Source organism: Numenius arquata, chromosome 1, assembly GCF_964106895.1.
Source record: "Numenius arquata chromosome 1, bNumArq3.hap1.1, whole genome shotgun sequence".
Classification (NCBI taxonomy): Eukaryota; Metazoa; Chordata; class Aves; order Charadriiformes; family Scolopacidae; genus Numenius; species Numenius arquata.
Genome location: NC_133576.1, coordinates 81,837,724 through 81,854,968, shown reverse-complemented (window position 1 = coordinate 81,854,968; position 17,245 = coordinate 81,837,724). Strand labels below are relative to the sequence as shown.

At 38.6% G+C, this 17,245-nt stretch overlaps 1 protein-coding gene across 2 annotated transcripts in view; it reads right to left on the bottom strand.

Moving 5' to 3' along the window:
- Positions 1 to 17,245, bottom strand: part of NALCN (sodium leak channel, non-selective) — a 249,753-nt gene that overhangs the window by 21,199 nt on the left and 211,309 nt on the right. For both annotated transcript variants that reach the window (XM_074168527.1, XM_074168534.1), the window contains 12 exons: positions 13,639 to 13,740; positions 13,148 to 13,217; positions 11,775 to 11,866; positions 11,488 to 11,610; positions 9,219 to 9,275; positions 8,721 to 8,841; positions 8,488 to 8,619; positions 6,774 to 6,941; positions 5,445 to 5,549; positions 4,628 to 4,734; positions 2,684 to 2,804; positions 2,501 to 2,599 (listed from right to left, as the gene is read on the bottom strand). In XM_074168527.1, the coding sequence (XP_074024628.1) occupies positions 2,501 to 2,599; positions 2,684 to 2,804; positions 4,628 to 4,734; positions 5,445 to 5,549; positions 6,774 to 6,941; positions 8,488 to 8,619; positions 8,721 to 8,841; positions 9,219 to 9,275; positions 11,488 to 11,610; positions 11,775 to 11,866; positions 13,148 to 13,217; positions 13,639 to 13,740 (1,297 nt within the window). The remainder of the gene's footprint in view (positions 1 to 2,500; positions 2,600 to 2,683; positions 2,805 to 4,627; positions 4,735 to 5,444; positions 5,550 to 6,773; positions 6,942 to 8,487; positions 8,620 to 8,720; positions 8,842 to 9,218; positions 9,276 to 11,487; positions 11,611 to 11,774; positions 11,867 to 13,147; positions 13,218 to 13,638; positions 13,741 to 17,245) is intronic.

Sequence of the window (17,245 nt, the reverse complement as noted above, 5' to 3'; positions counted from 1 at the left end):
TCAGGCCCTACACCTCAGACTTCCACATTTATGCTGGCAGCTCATGCAGGGGCAATCTGGGCTAAGATGAATTGTTTAATTATCTCCTGTGATCACAGTCCTTATAAGCCTTGTCTTCACACCTTCCTGTTCCTTCTCATTTTGATTCACAGTGAACATAAACAAACTCTCAATTTCCACATGAGAATAAGTTGTCCTGTGTCTTTAAAACTGCATATCTAGGAGGAGGGAATGAAATATGAATCTGATATGCAGTCACATATAATTAAGGGCTTTTCCCCATGGTTCATGTTCATACCTCAAACCTCAAAAAACCACCACACTGGTGAAAGATTTACAGTGATATTGTGGTTAAATCACTTCAAAAGTAAACTCTGGGTTGGCCCAGATCAACTTATTCAATGGCTGATTACACAGATGAATACTGCGTTATGAGTAAATGACATCTTACTAATTTGTGAAAGAAACCTCACAAGCTGCCTTTGCAGGGAACAGACTGACACAGTGAACTTGGACCTTGTGAGTGACTCCTATGGCAAGAGTGGGAACTAAGAGTGAAAACACTCTGTAGGAGATTGAAAGCACTTAATAAGACTAGGTCTACGTTCACAAAACCATAGTAGAAGTCTTACTACTAGTAAGGGCAAAGATCCAGCTCCTCTGGTACCTTTTTTCTATGACAACAGCCAAAAGTAGATGCCTGTAGGTGTAGCAAGGCAATCCAGAGCAGCAAGTGCCTCCTGATAACTCTCTATTGCCTACAGATCCAGCTCAGAATTCAGGATAGATACATTCAAGACCACATGCGAAACTGAAAGGGAAATGCACCATTTCCTCACTCCTCAACACCACATGCAACACACCTCAACAGGGCAAAGGAAAGATTTTGATCAACCATAATCAAAAGCTATATAAGAGTGAACTCTGCAATGTGATATTTCTTCTTGCTTACACTTGTGCCTATGAACAGGTTTTTGAGGAAATTGGCCTGTGTAGAAAGTGTAAAGGGGAATGGAGAAACAATTTATATGACAGAAATGCTCAGCTAACATCTCAGTAGAGTTTCATGAACTATGACGTACATGACAGAAACATACATTAAAATCATTCTAGCATTTCAAAAAATATTTCAATGGCCTGTAATTTAAATAAAATTACTTAATTATTTTTTTCGAGACTTCCTGAAAAATATTTTTCACTCATCAGTGCAATGTGAAAACATTTGAAGGAAAAGTAACTAAACAGGAAGGAGCATAAGCATCTATGATAATCCAGTGGGATTTTCATACTGGAGAAATTTCAGGTTTGTTAATTCACTAGTCAAAATTCAGTGAATAAGAAAATAAATGGAAAGCATATTCCTCCTTCTTCCCTAGAACAAGAATGATTGCACTTCATCTCACCAAAATTACACCAGAATCATGCAGGTATAAAAATACCTTCTGAACAGCAGGGGTTTTAGGCTATTTATTTGGCTCACATCTTGTTTGACTTCAATTCGTGATGCCTTGCTTGCCCATACTGGACGTACAATAGTGTGCTGCTCAGCTCCCTTCCAGAAGCAGTCAAGTGCTTTTCTTGAAGGGCAAACTCAACAGTCGTGTTTGCTACAGAGTTCGGGTCAGGGCCATAGCAGGGCCACAGCCAGCACCCTGTTTGTCTCCAGCACTAGCACACTGTGTTGTCTTGCATCCCCAAGCCCCTGAGCGCACAAATCATCCTTTCCCTCCATTACCATGAGTGATATAAACATCTCTGTAGCTAGCTGCAAGACAGACATCTCATTATTTTTGGGCACTTTGAACTGAAAGATGATAAAAATTAATAATTGTGTCTTGGTGCCATAGGAGCACCACAAGAGGCTCAGAAAAAACAGTCAGATTAAGGGCTGTGCAGTGTGTATACGGCAGTCCCATCCAGAGGATGCTGTCATTAAGAAGCGTACATGTGAGCTGCTCTGTTACAGTTCACTTGAGGACAGGTTTTTCTACTTCTCAGCATAATCCACAAAGCCCACGTGAACTGCAGTTTTTTCCCTAGAACACTAGCCAGATTTTTGTTTGAGTGACGGACAATTCATTTTACAACGCACTCTGCTGTTTGACAGGAAAAAGCCATGCAACTTTACTTTGGATGTGAAATACTGCAATTGCGGGGCTATAATGAGAACTGTTAGTCGTAACACATACAAGCATAACATGTCTTTTTACCTGCCACTGCATGTATGCCTACATCGAACTAAAACAGCAAAATGTGGAGCATCTGTAAATACATTGTGCTTTAGGTTCAACCTCCATCTGGCAACACGTCTGCATTGCAAATAATCTCAGACAGCTTTGAAAGAGGATGTGATGGATTGCTATCATCCCAGGCTCGAGTTCTGTACCAAATATGGATCAGATGTGTCTGAAGCCATACTTTCAGGCTTGCAGAATATAAGATTGTAAGAAGGTTTCTTACAGAGCCAGTTCTACATATGATAAACCACCTCACTCAGTACCTTGTTTTCATTGAAATTAGCGATGACAACTCCAACGAAAAGGGTCAGTCCAATCATGCAGCCAAGGAATACAAAAACATGAATGTAGATTCCATGGATCTGAACAGACAAAAATGCGATTAATTGTTAAAACAAATCAAAGTATGTGTTGTAGAATTCAAAGACTCTGATGTGTTTTCTTACCGGCCCAACACGATGAATAATAACATCTCTGACTTCCACCCAGCCTTTTAATGAAAGAACTTCAAATAGTGCCAGCATTGCGTTCCCCACATTGTCAAAATTAAAATTCCGAGGATTTGCCCTGAAATGCAGTACACAAATAGGTGTAACTTAGCAAAAAAGTTGCTCTTTCTATTTGTTACCTTGATTTTTCATAGTCTAACTAACATTTAAATACTTTGCCATGTTGGTGTGAAAGCCTCTGAAATACATCATTCAAAGTTCTGTCTCAAGAATAACAAAACATTAGCAACAGCAATAAATACATACAGCATAATTTTTCTTGATCCCTATTTATGTTTTATTTTGTTACTCATAATCTGATTCACAGTAATAAAGCTTGTAACATGTTGCTGCATTTTAGTGTTTTTTTCAATAAAATTAGCAAAATAAAGCACTCATGAAAAAATGGATTTGATGGCATTGCCCGAATTCTAAAAAAAATTTACCTGAAGGAGACCAGTCTCAAACCCACATAAATTATTCCAACTCCAAAGTCAGTGAGATTGTTTAGAAAATGTTGTTCCTTACTTCATTGGGAACTGATGGTCCAATGCAAAACTTAGTGAGAGGACATCATATCTTCTTGGCTTTCCTATACCATATGCTCTGACCTTTTGTGTCAATTGTGATTCAAGAGGATGTTTCCAGCTGAACATTAAGAGTACCCTCTTTGGGCTAGGTTTGCACACTGCTCTGCCTCTGTAACCCGAGACAGATATGCCAAGGAGTCCAAATAAAGTTGAAGAATTTATAAGGTAAATAGTTGTATTCCAGAAGAATTGTTGTGTTTGGTGTTTCTGAAAATCCAATGATTCAGTGAAAAAGACAGCTCTCAGATGTAGATACTTCTTTTAAATGTTGTCCTTATACTGACATCTGGCTCTTGAACATGGCCTGACACAGCCAACAGGTGGTATAAATGTCCTTGCAGTAAAACATTTTTCTGCAATAACAAAACATTCCCCAAGTTTACAGTTATGCTGATTAGGACAGCTTTTGCTTATTTCTGGATCAAGCTGAAGAGGATTGAATTTGCTTACTTGAGGAAGAATTTCTCTGAAGCATACAGAAACAAAGACTTCTGCAGATGTCAGAGTTTCACTGACTGTTCAAATCACAGCATATTATTTCATTAGTGCAGGATGGCTCTGAATTTACCAGTCAGTGCTGGTATATCCTTTATCCACGCACATAGTGAATTAAAATAATTGTGGCTGTTTAGCTGATTTTGCAAAATGCCAACCTTAAAAATATAAACAATTAAAGAGGGGGGTTTGCCTGTTCAGGTGTTGGGAAATATTAAATGGACTTTATCAGAATATTAACGCTAAACATAATTTTTTACTGCACCACATAGACCACAGGAGTGCAGGATTCTCTGCACTAGAAACAGCAAGAAGCTGCTAGCTGCCATGGTTGATGGCCATAGAAGAGAAAGACTGGTTTTAGGCATGACTTGCTCATTGGGTTTTTTTGTTGGTAGCTGTAGGCAGGTTGATTTCCATTTCCTTTTCTTCCCATCTTTTCCTATTTATTCTTAAATTCTGTTGTTGATGTGTGGCTCTCAAGATGTCTTCATAGAAGTACTAAAGCATAATTAAGCGATAATCTGGTTCAAACCAATAACTCCCACTGTAATAATAATCAACTCTAATTCCTGTCTAGGTTGAGTACCTACAGGTATTTTTTTCCTTTTTGCTTTATGAATAGAACAGCAGGGTAAGTCTGGAAAAGTGCCATATATCTGGCCTCTTACTAAATATCTCAGAATTTTTACCCTTAGTATCATTTGACTTACAATAAAACCCATCCATCAGCAGTTTGATGCCATGAGATTTGAGCCATTTTCAACATCAACAGCTGAGTTTTTGAAGAAAGATAGTCCAATGTGTAATAACTCACCAGACTCGTGGCACCCAAAATCCAGGCTTTTTCTCTCCAGGTCTTAACTTTAAATTGAGGTTTTTGGAAACACTTACATTTATTCTGAAAATGCCATGACAATCTTCCTGTAGTGAAATAAACCATAGCCTGAGATTAAATAATGGCCTGTGTGAGATGCCAAAATGCCAGTACAGACAGCACATTTGCCATGATGGGGAGGTAAGGTAAGCAGAAATGTAGTTACTTACAGATCTGGGAATAAGTCATGGACGTTTACCCAGAGGAAAAACGCATCTTAGGAAGGATTCAAAAACTCTTTCTCCTTCCAGGAATGATAGTGCTTTTCATTTTGCAAGACTATCTAGCCTTTAACCTCTTTCCTAAAGACAACTGCTCTCTTTAGGTGATGATGACACTTCTCCAAATGGAGAAAGAAACACCATTGACTTTATTTATGTAACCTACATAGCATTCCCAGTGTTTTGGACCTCTAGCAGCCTAACCTGTTTTTTAGCTGCTGATCTAGGAATGCAAAGGTATCATGGTTAATTCCATGTGACACTCAGTCCTTTGCAGATAATACAGCAAGAATTTGACAGCTTTTTCAGACAGTCCCAAATAGTTGGACTTGCTTTACTTTTTTACAGGAAAAGCCAGACTTACCCTCACTCCCTCAGTCCTTTGTCACCATTCCCTCCATCGTCCTGCTTCTGAACAAGAAAGTGCCCAAGATCTCCACCTCTCAGTTGATAGCTCTGATTGCCTCACTGGCTCTCCCCAGCAGGCACAAAGAGCACAGCACACTATTATTTTGAAGCAGGAAAGCAGTTCTTACCCTAGAGATGATGTGTGGATCATTGCATTTAGCAAGTTTTCCAGCAAATAGCTGCACTCCAAAGCTTGCAAAAACAAGCATTAATGTCAGCAAAAGAATAGAAACCTGTAAAGATGAAGTTAGACTTGTCAAGCTCTCCTCCTGCAGACTTGAAAAAGGCGATCAGATCCTTCTGTGAACTGCAGGGAGGATCATTTTGTTGTATCCACTTGGAGACAAGGCTTTTATGACTGATATGTTACTTAAGGTTCTGATCCAGTAACCTGGTGCTGTGTTATTATTCATATTATTATTATTAACATAACATCTAAGAATTGTAGATAAGGATAAAAACCTTTTTGCACTCAGTGTGCAACCCTGCTAAATTCTGCATGCAGAAGAACTGCGATTCACTTTAAAGGGAACTCTTCAAATACTTAAATATGTGCTGCTTCTGTTTTGCTGAATCAGGCTTTACTAATTAATCTGAGTAAGCCATTGTTAGATATTTAAATCCAGGATAAATAATAAAGATATACATGAGTAAATGATGGTGTAAATACCTTTAATAGGGTACAGTATCTATGATAAGCTAACTAACTTTATAATTTTTGTCCTTGTTCTATTACTGCCTGCAAATATTTTGTAGCTTAGCTCTTTATGACAACCTGACCTAATAGAGAATTTTGCTCAGGAATACAATGTCTGTTGTTTAGGCTAACAAATATCACTCAGGGAAAGGTTTGTCCCAAGACAATAGATAAGGTTCTGATCAAGCAATCATAGGCTCTATTATTATTATTATTATTATTACTAAATTATATTATTATTTTTACTATAAATGCATAATCATTATCATAATAATAAAAACAATGATGTAAAAATAAGATCCAGATCTGTGATGAACAACTGCATTGTCTCCGGTTGCCTCTCAAAAAACTTGGAAGTTTACCTTTGTAACAGAGTTTTACAGAAACCAGGTTTACTTTTGCTCTTGCAGAGCTGCCATACCCTACTTCTCATATTCCCTCCCCAACTAGAACTGTGAGTAAGGGGTAGATTTTATTTCAGTAGTCCTCCTTTGTAATTATGGCCAAATATATACTGAACAAATAATATCATTTATAAAAGAATTATTACAACAGCTTTATTCAGTATAAATGTAAATAAGTTACTTATATTCCTAGTTTTTAACCTGCTCTGTGGTCATCTGCAATGGTAGCTACAATGAAAAGTAAACAGACAGCAACGGAGAAGACATTAGAAAACATGAATCTTATAGAAAAGTGGTATCTTATTAGTCCTCTCTATCTTCTTTTTAAGAACAAGAACAAAACAATTGGCACATACCAAAAAGATTTCCTTAAAGCCACTAAACAGCTCTCGCACCACTTTCCTCATCTGAGGGACCAGTTTGAAAATTCGAAGAGGTCGGAGGCAGCGGAGCACCATTAAGAGCTGAGCTCCCGATTTGGCAGGGACGTTCTGAGGCATCCAGCACAGGAATATCAAGCTTACCTTGAGGAGGCAGAGCAGAAAAAGGCAAAGATGGATTAGGCTTACAATGCCATACTTGACATAGACACAGCACAGAAGACCTGTTATAAAAATATAAAAATAAATACTTCTCTTCCTTAAAATTAAAAGGAAGTTAAGGCAAAAAAAGCCAAATTTAGAAAAAGGACTTGGATCTCCTGTGTCTGGATGATTGTCCTAACTAATGGGCATCAGCTTCAGCCTCTGTCTTCCCCTTTGACTCAAAAATCTATTTTGTTCTTCTCAGCAGATGGAACGGTTCCAGAAGAAGAAATCAAATTGACTGATTCAGAGCAGGGACATGAACTATATTCCTGGTGTAGGCAGCATCATCTCTCTCCCCCCTTCTCATTTCAAACACAGAGTGTATCCTGAAACTGAGATATCCTCACCTGCAAAGTCTGTTAACAGTTTCCTCGCCAGTTTTTCCTATCACTTTGTTACAGGCATAAGTAGTTTTGTCACTGTGGTTTTGTCACACAAATATTTGGAAGTGTTTTCAAGCAGCAATCTCCGGCAGATTGTTATTGATTATAAAGTCTGTTAATTACATCTTATATTTTTTAAAAAAGTATTTATAAAGCCGATGTTATTATCAGGGGACAGAGGTGAGAGTGTCACAAAGAGGTAAGTGCACAAAAACTAGAGGATCAAGCTGATACCATCAATATGATTTAAAACATCATCTGTTAAAAACAGCAGTGGTAAAAGACAGCCACCCCACCACAACAAAATGTCCCAGTGTTTCTCACTTTCTTTCACACTCTTTTAAGACCACCACAGGCACATTTGGAATATCCAAGCTACATCACCTAAATTTTCCTTCAGACAAGCAGAGGGATTCAGGGGGATTTCAAGAAACTAATGCACATAGTGATTATGCATACAACAGTAGGAATTTTGTTGAAGTATGCATATTTTTATTTATGCTAACAATGGAATCTTTGATACAAATTGATCATGACAAATTTTATGCAGCACATCTGTCTGGTGGATTAATCTCTGAAAGATTTAATCTAAATCCATCAAAGCCATTTTGCTTAGTAATTTCTTCAGTTAGAAAATATTTCATACTGTATTATACTGAGCACTGGTTTTGACACATTCTGTGGTGTTTATTGTCATACGTGAAGGGGAAACGGACTCCCTTCTCTTATATTTGAATGGAATGCAAGAAATTTCCAGGGGACAAAGAAAACAGCAGAAAATTCTTTCCTGAGAGCCAGTATTGATAGGTATGGGATACAGAAAGATGATGCTTTGCTTGCTTTCTGCCATAGCAACACCAGCAACAAGGATGTGCCCTTCTGTCAAACGGCAGAGGCTTTTCAAACATCTTCTATAAAGCAGGAGAACTGTTGAAAGGGTAGGAAACAATGAACAGCTAAGAAATACATAAAATAAAGATTCTCCTGCACAAAAATATTGAAGCAAGGTTAGAGATTTTTAACATTAATAAACATTTATATATCCAAAGAGATCAAAATTAAGACCACGACAGAAAATTCCCATAGATATAAAAACTTACAAGATATATAAATATGTCCATAACTCCTCCAAAGTCCCTAATAACAGCTGTTGGCGTAAAAAACAAACCATCTGCCATAATCTTCAGATTAAGCTCAATGCTCATGAATATTACAAAAACATATTCAGCAATCTGAAATTCAAAGCAGAGAACAGTCATCGTTTAGGAGCAAGCAGTGGAGAAAAACAAGGTGACTGTGCTTCGTTAAATGTAAAGTGGTTCACTGACAGTACCTGGAGTGTTGGAGCATGCATAACTCTTCTAAAGGGGGATTCGAACATCATGGAAATGCAGGAGCATATAGTAACAATGATCATGACCCAGTCCAGGTAAGTAACCAAACCCAGCAAGTCACTGTGAACAATACATAAGGATAACCATTACAGAAATTCCAAGAGTGCTGTGTCCCTTGAATTGTGTCTCCACCACAGTTAAGCACTTTCCGATGAAAAATAAATTAAGCTGAGGAGAGTCAAAGATTTCAATATTTCAGAAATGCACAGTAAAACTAGGGAAGTTACATGCAAGTGAAGAAGAAAAGTCTGATAAAAAAACCCTCTTCATATTCATCCTCCTCCCCAAACAACTCCATGGAAAGAAAAACCTTTTTTGAGGAAAAAAAAAGAAATACACATGTGCATGCACACATACACACATACATGCATGTGTGCGCTCACACACTTATACTGCAGGCTTATGTGACCAAGCAAAGTTACTTTTGCAGTGCTTACTAAAGCTGATGGTATTTGGTATTTTTCACAGCTCCAGTAACAGGATCTGTTTTAGAACTATAAAAAGAAAAAAAGATACAGTCATTTACATTTTATTTTAGTCAGCGTTATAATTTTACCATGCATCCATCACCTCAAACCAATTTATATCCAAAATCAAGGCTGCCTTTTATCTTGGCTAAATTTTAAATGTCTCTATAAGTTTCATTTGATTCTATGCAATTTTAATCATAATACCAACAGACCTAGTATCACTTTAATTCATGGTGTACCTGTAATTCCTCTAACGATTCTTTAAAGTGCTATCTTTTTGGGTCTTACTTTAGTAAGCCAGGGATAACTCGCTATTGAATTTTATGTTCCAAAGTGCTTCTTCAGGAGTTCTTTCTGCAAAACCTCTTGGACCACATCCTCAGCTGACACAAAAATAATCCTTCCACAAGCTCTATTTCTTTTATTATTTCTTCAATCATTTTCTGATTCATATTCCTAGATTCTCCACATCTGAATTTTCCTATGAAATTGCTGTGCTTCACCTACCATACCCAAACACCCATTAGGCAGGCAGAGAGAGTGAGAACCACTCTGTAAGTAATAAGCACGTATCTAGGTGACACGAGCTAAGTTCTTGCTCCAGCAATTATTTAGCCTTTTTATGCAAAGCAGAATGGCTTCAGCAGGAGAAACTACAAAATTCCTATCCAAGAAGCCTCCCTTGCTCCAGTGGTCTTACCTACCACTTTTTACCTGTCTTTCAAATCCTTGTAGCACATCATGCCAAGGCAGGACCTGCACTGAGGCATCCTGTATCCCATGTGAGGGCTCTGGCCATTGGGATGTGAAATTGCCATCACTTCCTCACTGAGCTTAAAGTGAAAAATGGACTGACCTAACTTAAAACATTACCACCAGAAGAGATTTCATGGTTATGAATTATAAGAATGCAAGATGCACAAAAGGAGAACAAGAGGCATCTTCCACAGGCCAGGTTCACCCACTTACACCAGTTAGTATACAGAATATACTAGTTTTGGTGCCTTCCCAATGAACCCACTGACTTTCGCCGCTTTTTAAGCTCCTATCTCTTCCCCACATTGTATATAGTGGCATTTCTCAGCCTTTTTTACTAGAACAAAATATGTATCCTATCAGTTTGAAAAAGATGTCTAGAATATCTTATTTGGCAAGCTGGGTGGGATAACGAATAAAGTAGGTAGGTTTTAAATAAACAAAAAAAAATGACTGTTTAACAAAAGCAGTTCGCTCTTATAGTTGCAAACATTTTAGTTAAACTGTCAATAATATAAATATCCTGTTACCCTCGGGCACTCCACAATGCTAAGAGGCACTGACACGTATTTGACACATGGATGGTAATGCATGTTTGTGTGTTTTGTTTTGCTGTTTTAATTTGCAACTGCTTCATGGACCAGTGAACCGCAATCAAGTTAGCAACTGCATAGAAAAGTAGGCACCTAACTCAAGGATGGGCTACATAGGTGGGAGAGCACTTAAATATGGATATGGTAAAACTGAGTATCTAACCTTCCTGTTGTTCTACCTAGAAGTAATTTGCTGAAGGGCACAGAGAAAATTAATAGTAAAGCAGGTGCTGAAACCAGGTCTTCCAAGTGCCAGGCTCATAGCCTTGAGCTATCTTCTGTCTTACACTGTCTGTCTGCGAGGTGACATGCATTAACCCTCCAAAATTAGAGTACCAGCCATAGACATAGGTTTAAAAGAAGAGCTGTAAGATGGTCTTATACCAAGCTGCTTGTGCTCTCAGCTCGTCTCCTTTTATCTCCCACAGCTGAACACTCCCTCCCATTCTGGGTCTCTAATTATGGGCTAAGGATCTTCCGGTGAGCATAGTGGGATTCATTTCTCTTTCTGTTCTTTGAGTAACTGTTGGAGTATAAAGATTTCCCATCCTATGATGAGGAATAGGAAGGGAACAGCAAGCTAATTCCCCGGGGTGTAAAAATGGGGGTATAACACATTCCCCTTTCCTCTCAGTTCATGCCTGCAGTTTCCCCAGAGTCTTGTCCCATCTCAGCACCACACGCTGCTCAGACATCTCTGCCCTTACACAGCATTTTATTGCTTCCTTTCCTCCAGCAGCAAGACTATACCATAGACAAATGACTGCCAGCTCGTGTGGTGACCACGTTATATGCAGTTTCTTTTTCAGAATATGTTAGACCTAGGTTTCTGAGGACATGAAAATGACCACTTGTCTGAACCAACTGTTGATATGGAATCAACTTACGCGTTAAAGCGAGCGCGTACCACCACTCGGCAGAAATTTCTGAATCTATGCTCACGACCAACTATGAAGAGTGGTTTATCAAAATATGGATGATTCTCTCGCAGCTCCTCCTCTTGGACTTTCCTTTTGAAAGACAGAACATTAAAATATTAAGTGATATGCATTATACCTGACAAAAATATCCCTTATACTTCATTCTTTTTTCATCATGACTCAATAGGTTTTACTTCATACAGAGAATACTTAATTCAGAAAAGTGTGCACTCAGACTTTTGATTTTGAAATACCTTTTCATTTCAGCTTGTTCTTTTTTTTCTTGGATCATCTTTATCTCACTGTCTTCTCTCTGTGCATTTCTGTATCTCACTGTGTTGGAGTGCTAGAAATAAAACAATTCCTTTTAAGTGAGGTCTGTGGTTTGTTGTTTTTTAATGTTTCAGATGAAAGCAAGACACGGTATTTTACGTAGAAAGATTCAAATGAAAAATCTTTATTTCCAAATGCACTGCACATCAACTCAGTCAAGCATATTGTACAGTATTTTCTATCTGCAGCACAAGGCTGCTTATTTTCATCAAGGTTAATTTCAGGTTTAATTTCATGCGTGAAGTCCCATCCAATGCAACTTTTAACTTTAAAAGCAAAGGTCTCGTAGGCTCAGCCAATCTCTCTGAACTGGAATGAATACCATCAAAGTTACTAAGGGCAAAGACTGGGAAAGAAAAGGCTGTCGACACCCTTTTCAGCTTCCCAAGCCTGCTGCATGTGCTGCCAGGCAGCAAGTTGTGCAGAACATATGAGTTAGTGACTGCAGAGCACAAGGAGGGGGGAGAGGGAGGGAGGACGCTTGCCTGAGCTGATCTGGTGGGGGGATACAATCAGTATTACTATTCAGAGTTAAGTCAGTCTTTGGAGCACTCCTGGAAGGGTAATGCTGGGCATTACCCTTACTACTGGACACACGCAAAGCCACAGTTACTTCAAAAGATTAGTAACCTACAGTTTCTTCCTACCACCGTGCAGGGTAATTAACTAATTACTCCTTATGCAGTTGTTTTTAAGTATGAAGCACATCTAGAAAATGACTACTATAGTTTGGAAATGGAAGGGCTAATATTGCCCCTTGAATTTTCATAGTCACAGAGATCCACAAAATATCATTATGAATTTGCCAAACTGAAAATGCCCTTAATTGCATGAAACTACAGCACAGTGAAATCCATGACTACTATTCTCCCTTTTAGTCTCTGTCCTTTTGTCTGACAGTTCTCGTGTTTGAAAAATATTGTTAAACTTCCATCGGAAATTTTGAAATGTTGTTTTGCCAGCCAGAGTGATTAGTGTTATTCCAGAGTAAGGCTTTTTAAGGTGTCCAGGGCAGCAATTGTTGTGTTCCTAATGTAGTGTCTACAGCTTCAGTGAATCTATCTCAGCAAGTGTTTCAAAATCGGTAAGTCCATCAGTGAAATAACCATGTCAATTATTCTGAGGATAATTCTAATGCAATTACAGTATTTGTTTTATGACTTCAAGATTTGAAAAGACAAATTGTAGACAAGCTCATAGCTAGACATTAGTCTTATATAAACTTTTATTACATAGTATTTATTCTTATTTCTTATATTCTCAAATTGAAATCATCTTTTCTATGAGGACTTACATCTTGAGTTAACGTTTCAAGAGATTTTCCTCTGCTGATCCGCTGGCTGTTGGAACCATGTCTCAGTGACCTGAAACAATCATAATCAATTTAACAATACATCTCAAGATGAAATTTTGACCTTTATAGGATGGCCATTATAAAGCACCGCTCTCCAGCCACCCACTATCTCAAATTCTTTTCATTTTTCTCTTGCTAACATCAGAAGCTTATATGTTCTTCAGTTGTTTTCAATCCCATCTAACATAAGCCAATTTCTTTCCTTCTGATGTTTAAATTGATAGCTTTGTAGTTGGTGAAGGAAATGACATTTGAAATAAAAAGGCATTTTTTCCGTTTATACAGTACAATGAATTTCATTATGGTTACAATGAGGAATCTAGAATTCAGTTCTTTGTACAAGTCATTTCAGTTTTTCACATTAGGTATTGCTCAAATTTAATTCCTTTTGTCACCTTTATTTTAAGAATAGTTTTAAACCATCTCTTTACCTGCGTTCTTGTCGTATATGATGCTGGACACTAAGTATTGACCTTTCCTTTGCAGGCTGCCCCTCAAAGGATCCGCTTAGCATGCGTTGTCTAGTGCAGGCCCTATGAGGAAATACAATGATAAGGACACATTTTTCGGTATAAATGATACTTTCTGGGGTAGCATCTTCAGACAAATAAACTTGGCTTTCTGGGAAGCAAGTACACAGCTTAATGGGCAATAAAAACAAAACAAAAATGGACTTTCCAGGAAAACATATTTCCAAGGCATAACTGGTGATCTGATGAACCTTCTCCATGCCTTAGCAAGGCCCATCTTTGAGGTTTTTTTCAGTTTGCTGCAGAATTTATGGTCACTCAATACTTCACTAAGTGTGGAAAGGGTCAAGCAATGCAGTTATCAGTAAAATCAGCTTCTCAGCAATAAAGAAGGGAATAGTACAAGTACAGCTGTCATTTTAGGGCAGATCCCTTTCAGGGCTGTAGGTGGCAAAATACTTATGTACACACTCAAGACTTACATCGTATCTTTGAGTGTTCTTCTATGTAACTGGGACAATATATGGTTTGAAATGAAAAGCTGCACATTGCTGATATCCTGCAGTATGAAATGTCTGCTCTCTGGGAATACACTGACCTTGCAACATTTTGTTGTGTAGGTTTTTTCACTTGTTTGCTCATTTGTTTCATTTTGCTTTTGCTGAGTTCCGGCAAACACATTTTACAGTATTTTGGCAGATATTAGTATTTGTTGCTTAGTAAGAGTGCTACAGCTAAAGAGAGCATGCATATATTTATTTTGCTGGCTACAATGAAATGGATTTGCTTAAGAAAAAGAGAGGTTTTCACTAAAAGACCTCACGCAACTCTGCTGATGGCTGAAAAATGGAATTTCAACTTTGGAAAAATATTTTAACTTTTCAGGAATGCTGCAAATTTAATTTACATGGTGCACAACTTATTGCTCATTTTTTGCTATGCAATCATTCAGAAAAACTCACACAAGACCCAGCTGGTAATATTTCATACTTTTTAATGAACTGAATCTCCACTTTTTATGAAAACATGAAAAAAACTACATGCTATTGGAGTGACCATTCTATTCACCAGTCTAGTGTAAGGCTTGGATAAATGCTATTCTTGATGGCATGGGATGATCATGCTTGATGGCAAAAGGCATCCCAGGCACATTTTTTCTATTACTTTGTTTTTCACTCTTCTTCACTATTTCTGCTTTTGGATTTAAACACATCAATGATAGGAGTAGGGATCCAAAGTGAGATCTGGAAGAAAAAATGAGAAGCTTAGAATGCTCATCAGTGGCGTCACTGTCTATCATACTAGCATGCTAGAAAAAACACATTGTGCTATACTCATTATCGCATTAGTTTACGCTACACTGAACTGAAGCATCATGCCATTTAAGAAAATTACTGTGTATCTTATAAAACACAGGTTATGTTACCTAAATCATGAACCTTTTAATATCAATGGATTTTAAGCATTATGTTATGGAGGATGACATCACATAACACTGTCAGAAGACAACAGATATATAATTCGAATATCTGTGCAATTTCCTTGTAAAAGAAAAAAAAAAAGCAAATAAAAATTATTACCTAAAAATAGATCCTACCTAACTCCATTAAAATCCCTAAAAGATGATGGAACGGCTTGTTCTGGATGTCATCTCAAAGCATATGGAGGAAAAGAAAGCTATCAGAAGTAGTCAACACGGATTAACCAAGGGGAAATCACGTTTGATTAATTTGATAGTCTTCTATGATGGCATGACTGGATGGATGGATGAGGGGAGGGCAGTGGATGTTTTCTACCTTGACTTCGGTAAGGCTTTTGACACTGTCTGCCACAGCATCCTCAAAGGTAAGCTTAGGAAGTGTGGATTAGATGAATGGACAGTGAGGTGAATTGAAAACTATTTGAAAGATAGAGCTCAGAGGGTCATGATTAGTGGCACAGACACTAGTTGGAGGTCCGTAACAAGTGATGTTCCCCTGGGGTCAGTACTGCATCCAGTCCTCTTTAATGTATTAATCCATGACCTGGATGAAGGGATGGAGTGTACCCTCAGCAAGTTTGCTGATGATACAAAACTGGGAGGGGTGGCAGACACACCAGAAGGCTGTGCCGCCATACAGTGAGACCTGGACAGGCTGGAGAGTTGGGCGGAGAGAAACCTAATGAAGTTCAATAAGGGCAAGTGTAGGGTGCTGCACCTGAGGAGGAATAACCCCATGCACCAGTACAGGTTGGGGGCTGACCTGCTGGCGAGCGGCTCCGTGGAAGAAGACCTGGGAGTCATGGCGGACAACAGGATGTCCATGAGCCAGCAATGTGCCTTGTGGCCATGAAGGCCAATGGCATCCTGGGGTGCACCAAGAAGAGTGTGACCAGCAGGTCGACCGAGGTTATCCTCCCCCTCTGCCCTGGTGAGGCCCCATCTGGAGTACTGTGTCCAGTTCTGGGCTCTCCAGTTCAAGAAGGACAGGGAACTGCTGGAGAGGGTACAGCAGAGGGCTACTGCTGCAGAGGGCTACTGCTGCAAAGGGCTATGAAGATGATTAGGGGACTAGAACATTTCTCTTATGAGGAAAGGCTGAGGGACTTGGGTCTTTTTAGTCTGGAAAAGAGAAGACTGAGGGAGGATCTGATCAACACCTATAAGTACTGGTGGTATAAATAGGGGGGTGTCAAGAGGAAGGGGCCAGTCTTTTTTCAGTGGTGCCCAGTGACAGGAAAAGTGGTAACTTGTACATAAGAAGTTCCACCTAAACATGACAAGGAACTTCTTTACTTTGAGGGTGCCAGAGCACTGGAACAGGCTGCCCAGAGAGGTGGTGGAGTCTCTGTCTCTGGAGACATTCAAAACTTGCCTGGATATGTTCCTGTGCAACCTGCTCTAGGTGGACCTGTTTTGGCAGGACTAGATGATCTCCAGAGGTCCCTTCCAACCCTGCATCATTCCGTGATTCTGTGATCATTCTGTGAAAATGACAACTCAGTTTTTCCCAGCAGAGACAATGGGGAGTCCCGGGGTCTGACTTCTGTACAGAGACTTCTTGCTGTGGTAAAGGTGGTAACTTATCTTTTTTCCTGTAAATATGAATTATTGTACTCTTGTTTTAACAGTTAGAAATTATTTTCCTGACATCAAAAAGTGACTTGCACATATTTTCATTTCCTTGTACACAGTTTACTTGAATACCAAGTTTTTAAACTCTTAGTGTCCATAATAAAAGAAAACATTAATTGCTTGAACAATATATTCTTTACCTGACCAATGACTGAGATGACTTATTTGATTCTTAATGGTATTATAAAATACGCTTAACCATATATCCTACAGAATGGGTATGCAGAAAGGGAAGCACCTGTAGAAAGACTGTCAGGATTATCTATGATCTCTGCCTAAGTTAGATTCCTAAATCCATATTTAGAACTTATTGTCTCTTTCTCAATAACTCTGGAAGCCCTGCAGCTCCTACTGAAGTCAACGGTGAAATAATGAAATGCCAGTTGTATAGCACAGAGATCAGAAATTGTTATCAAGTAACTACAAAGAAACTTTTTGTATTTTCAGAGACAA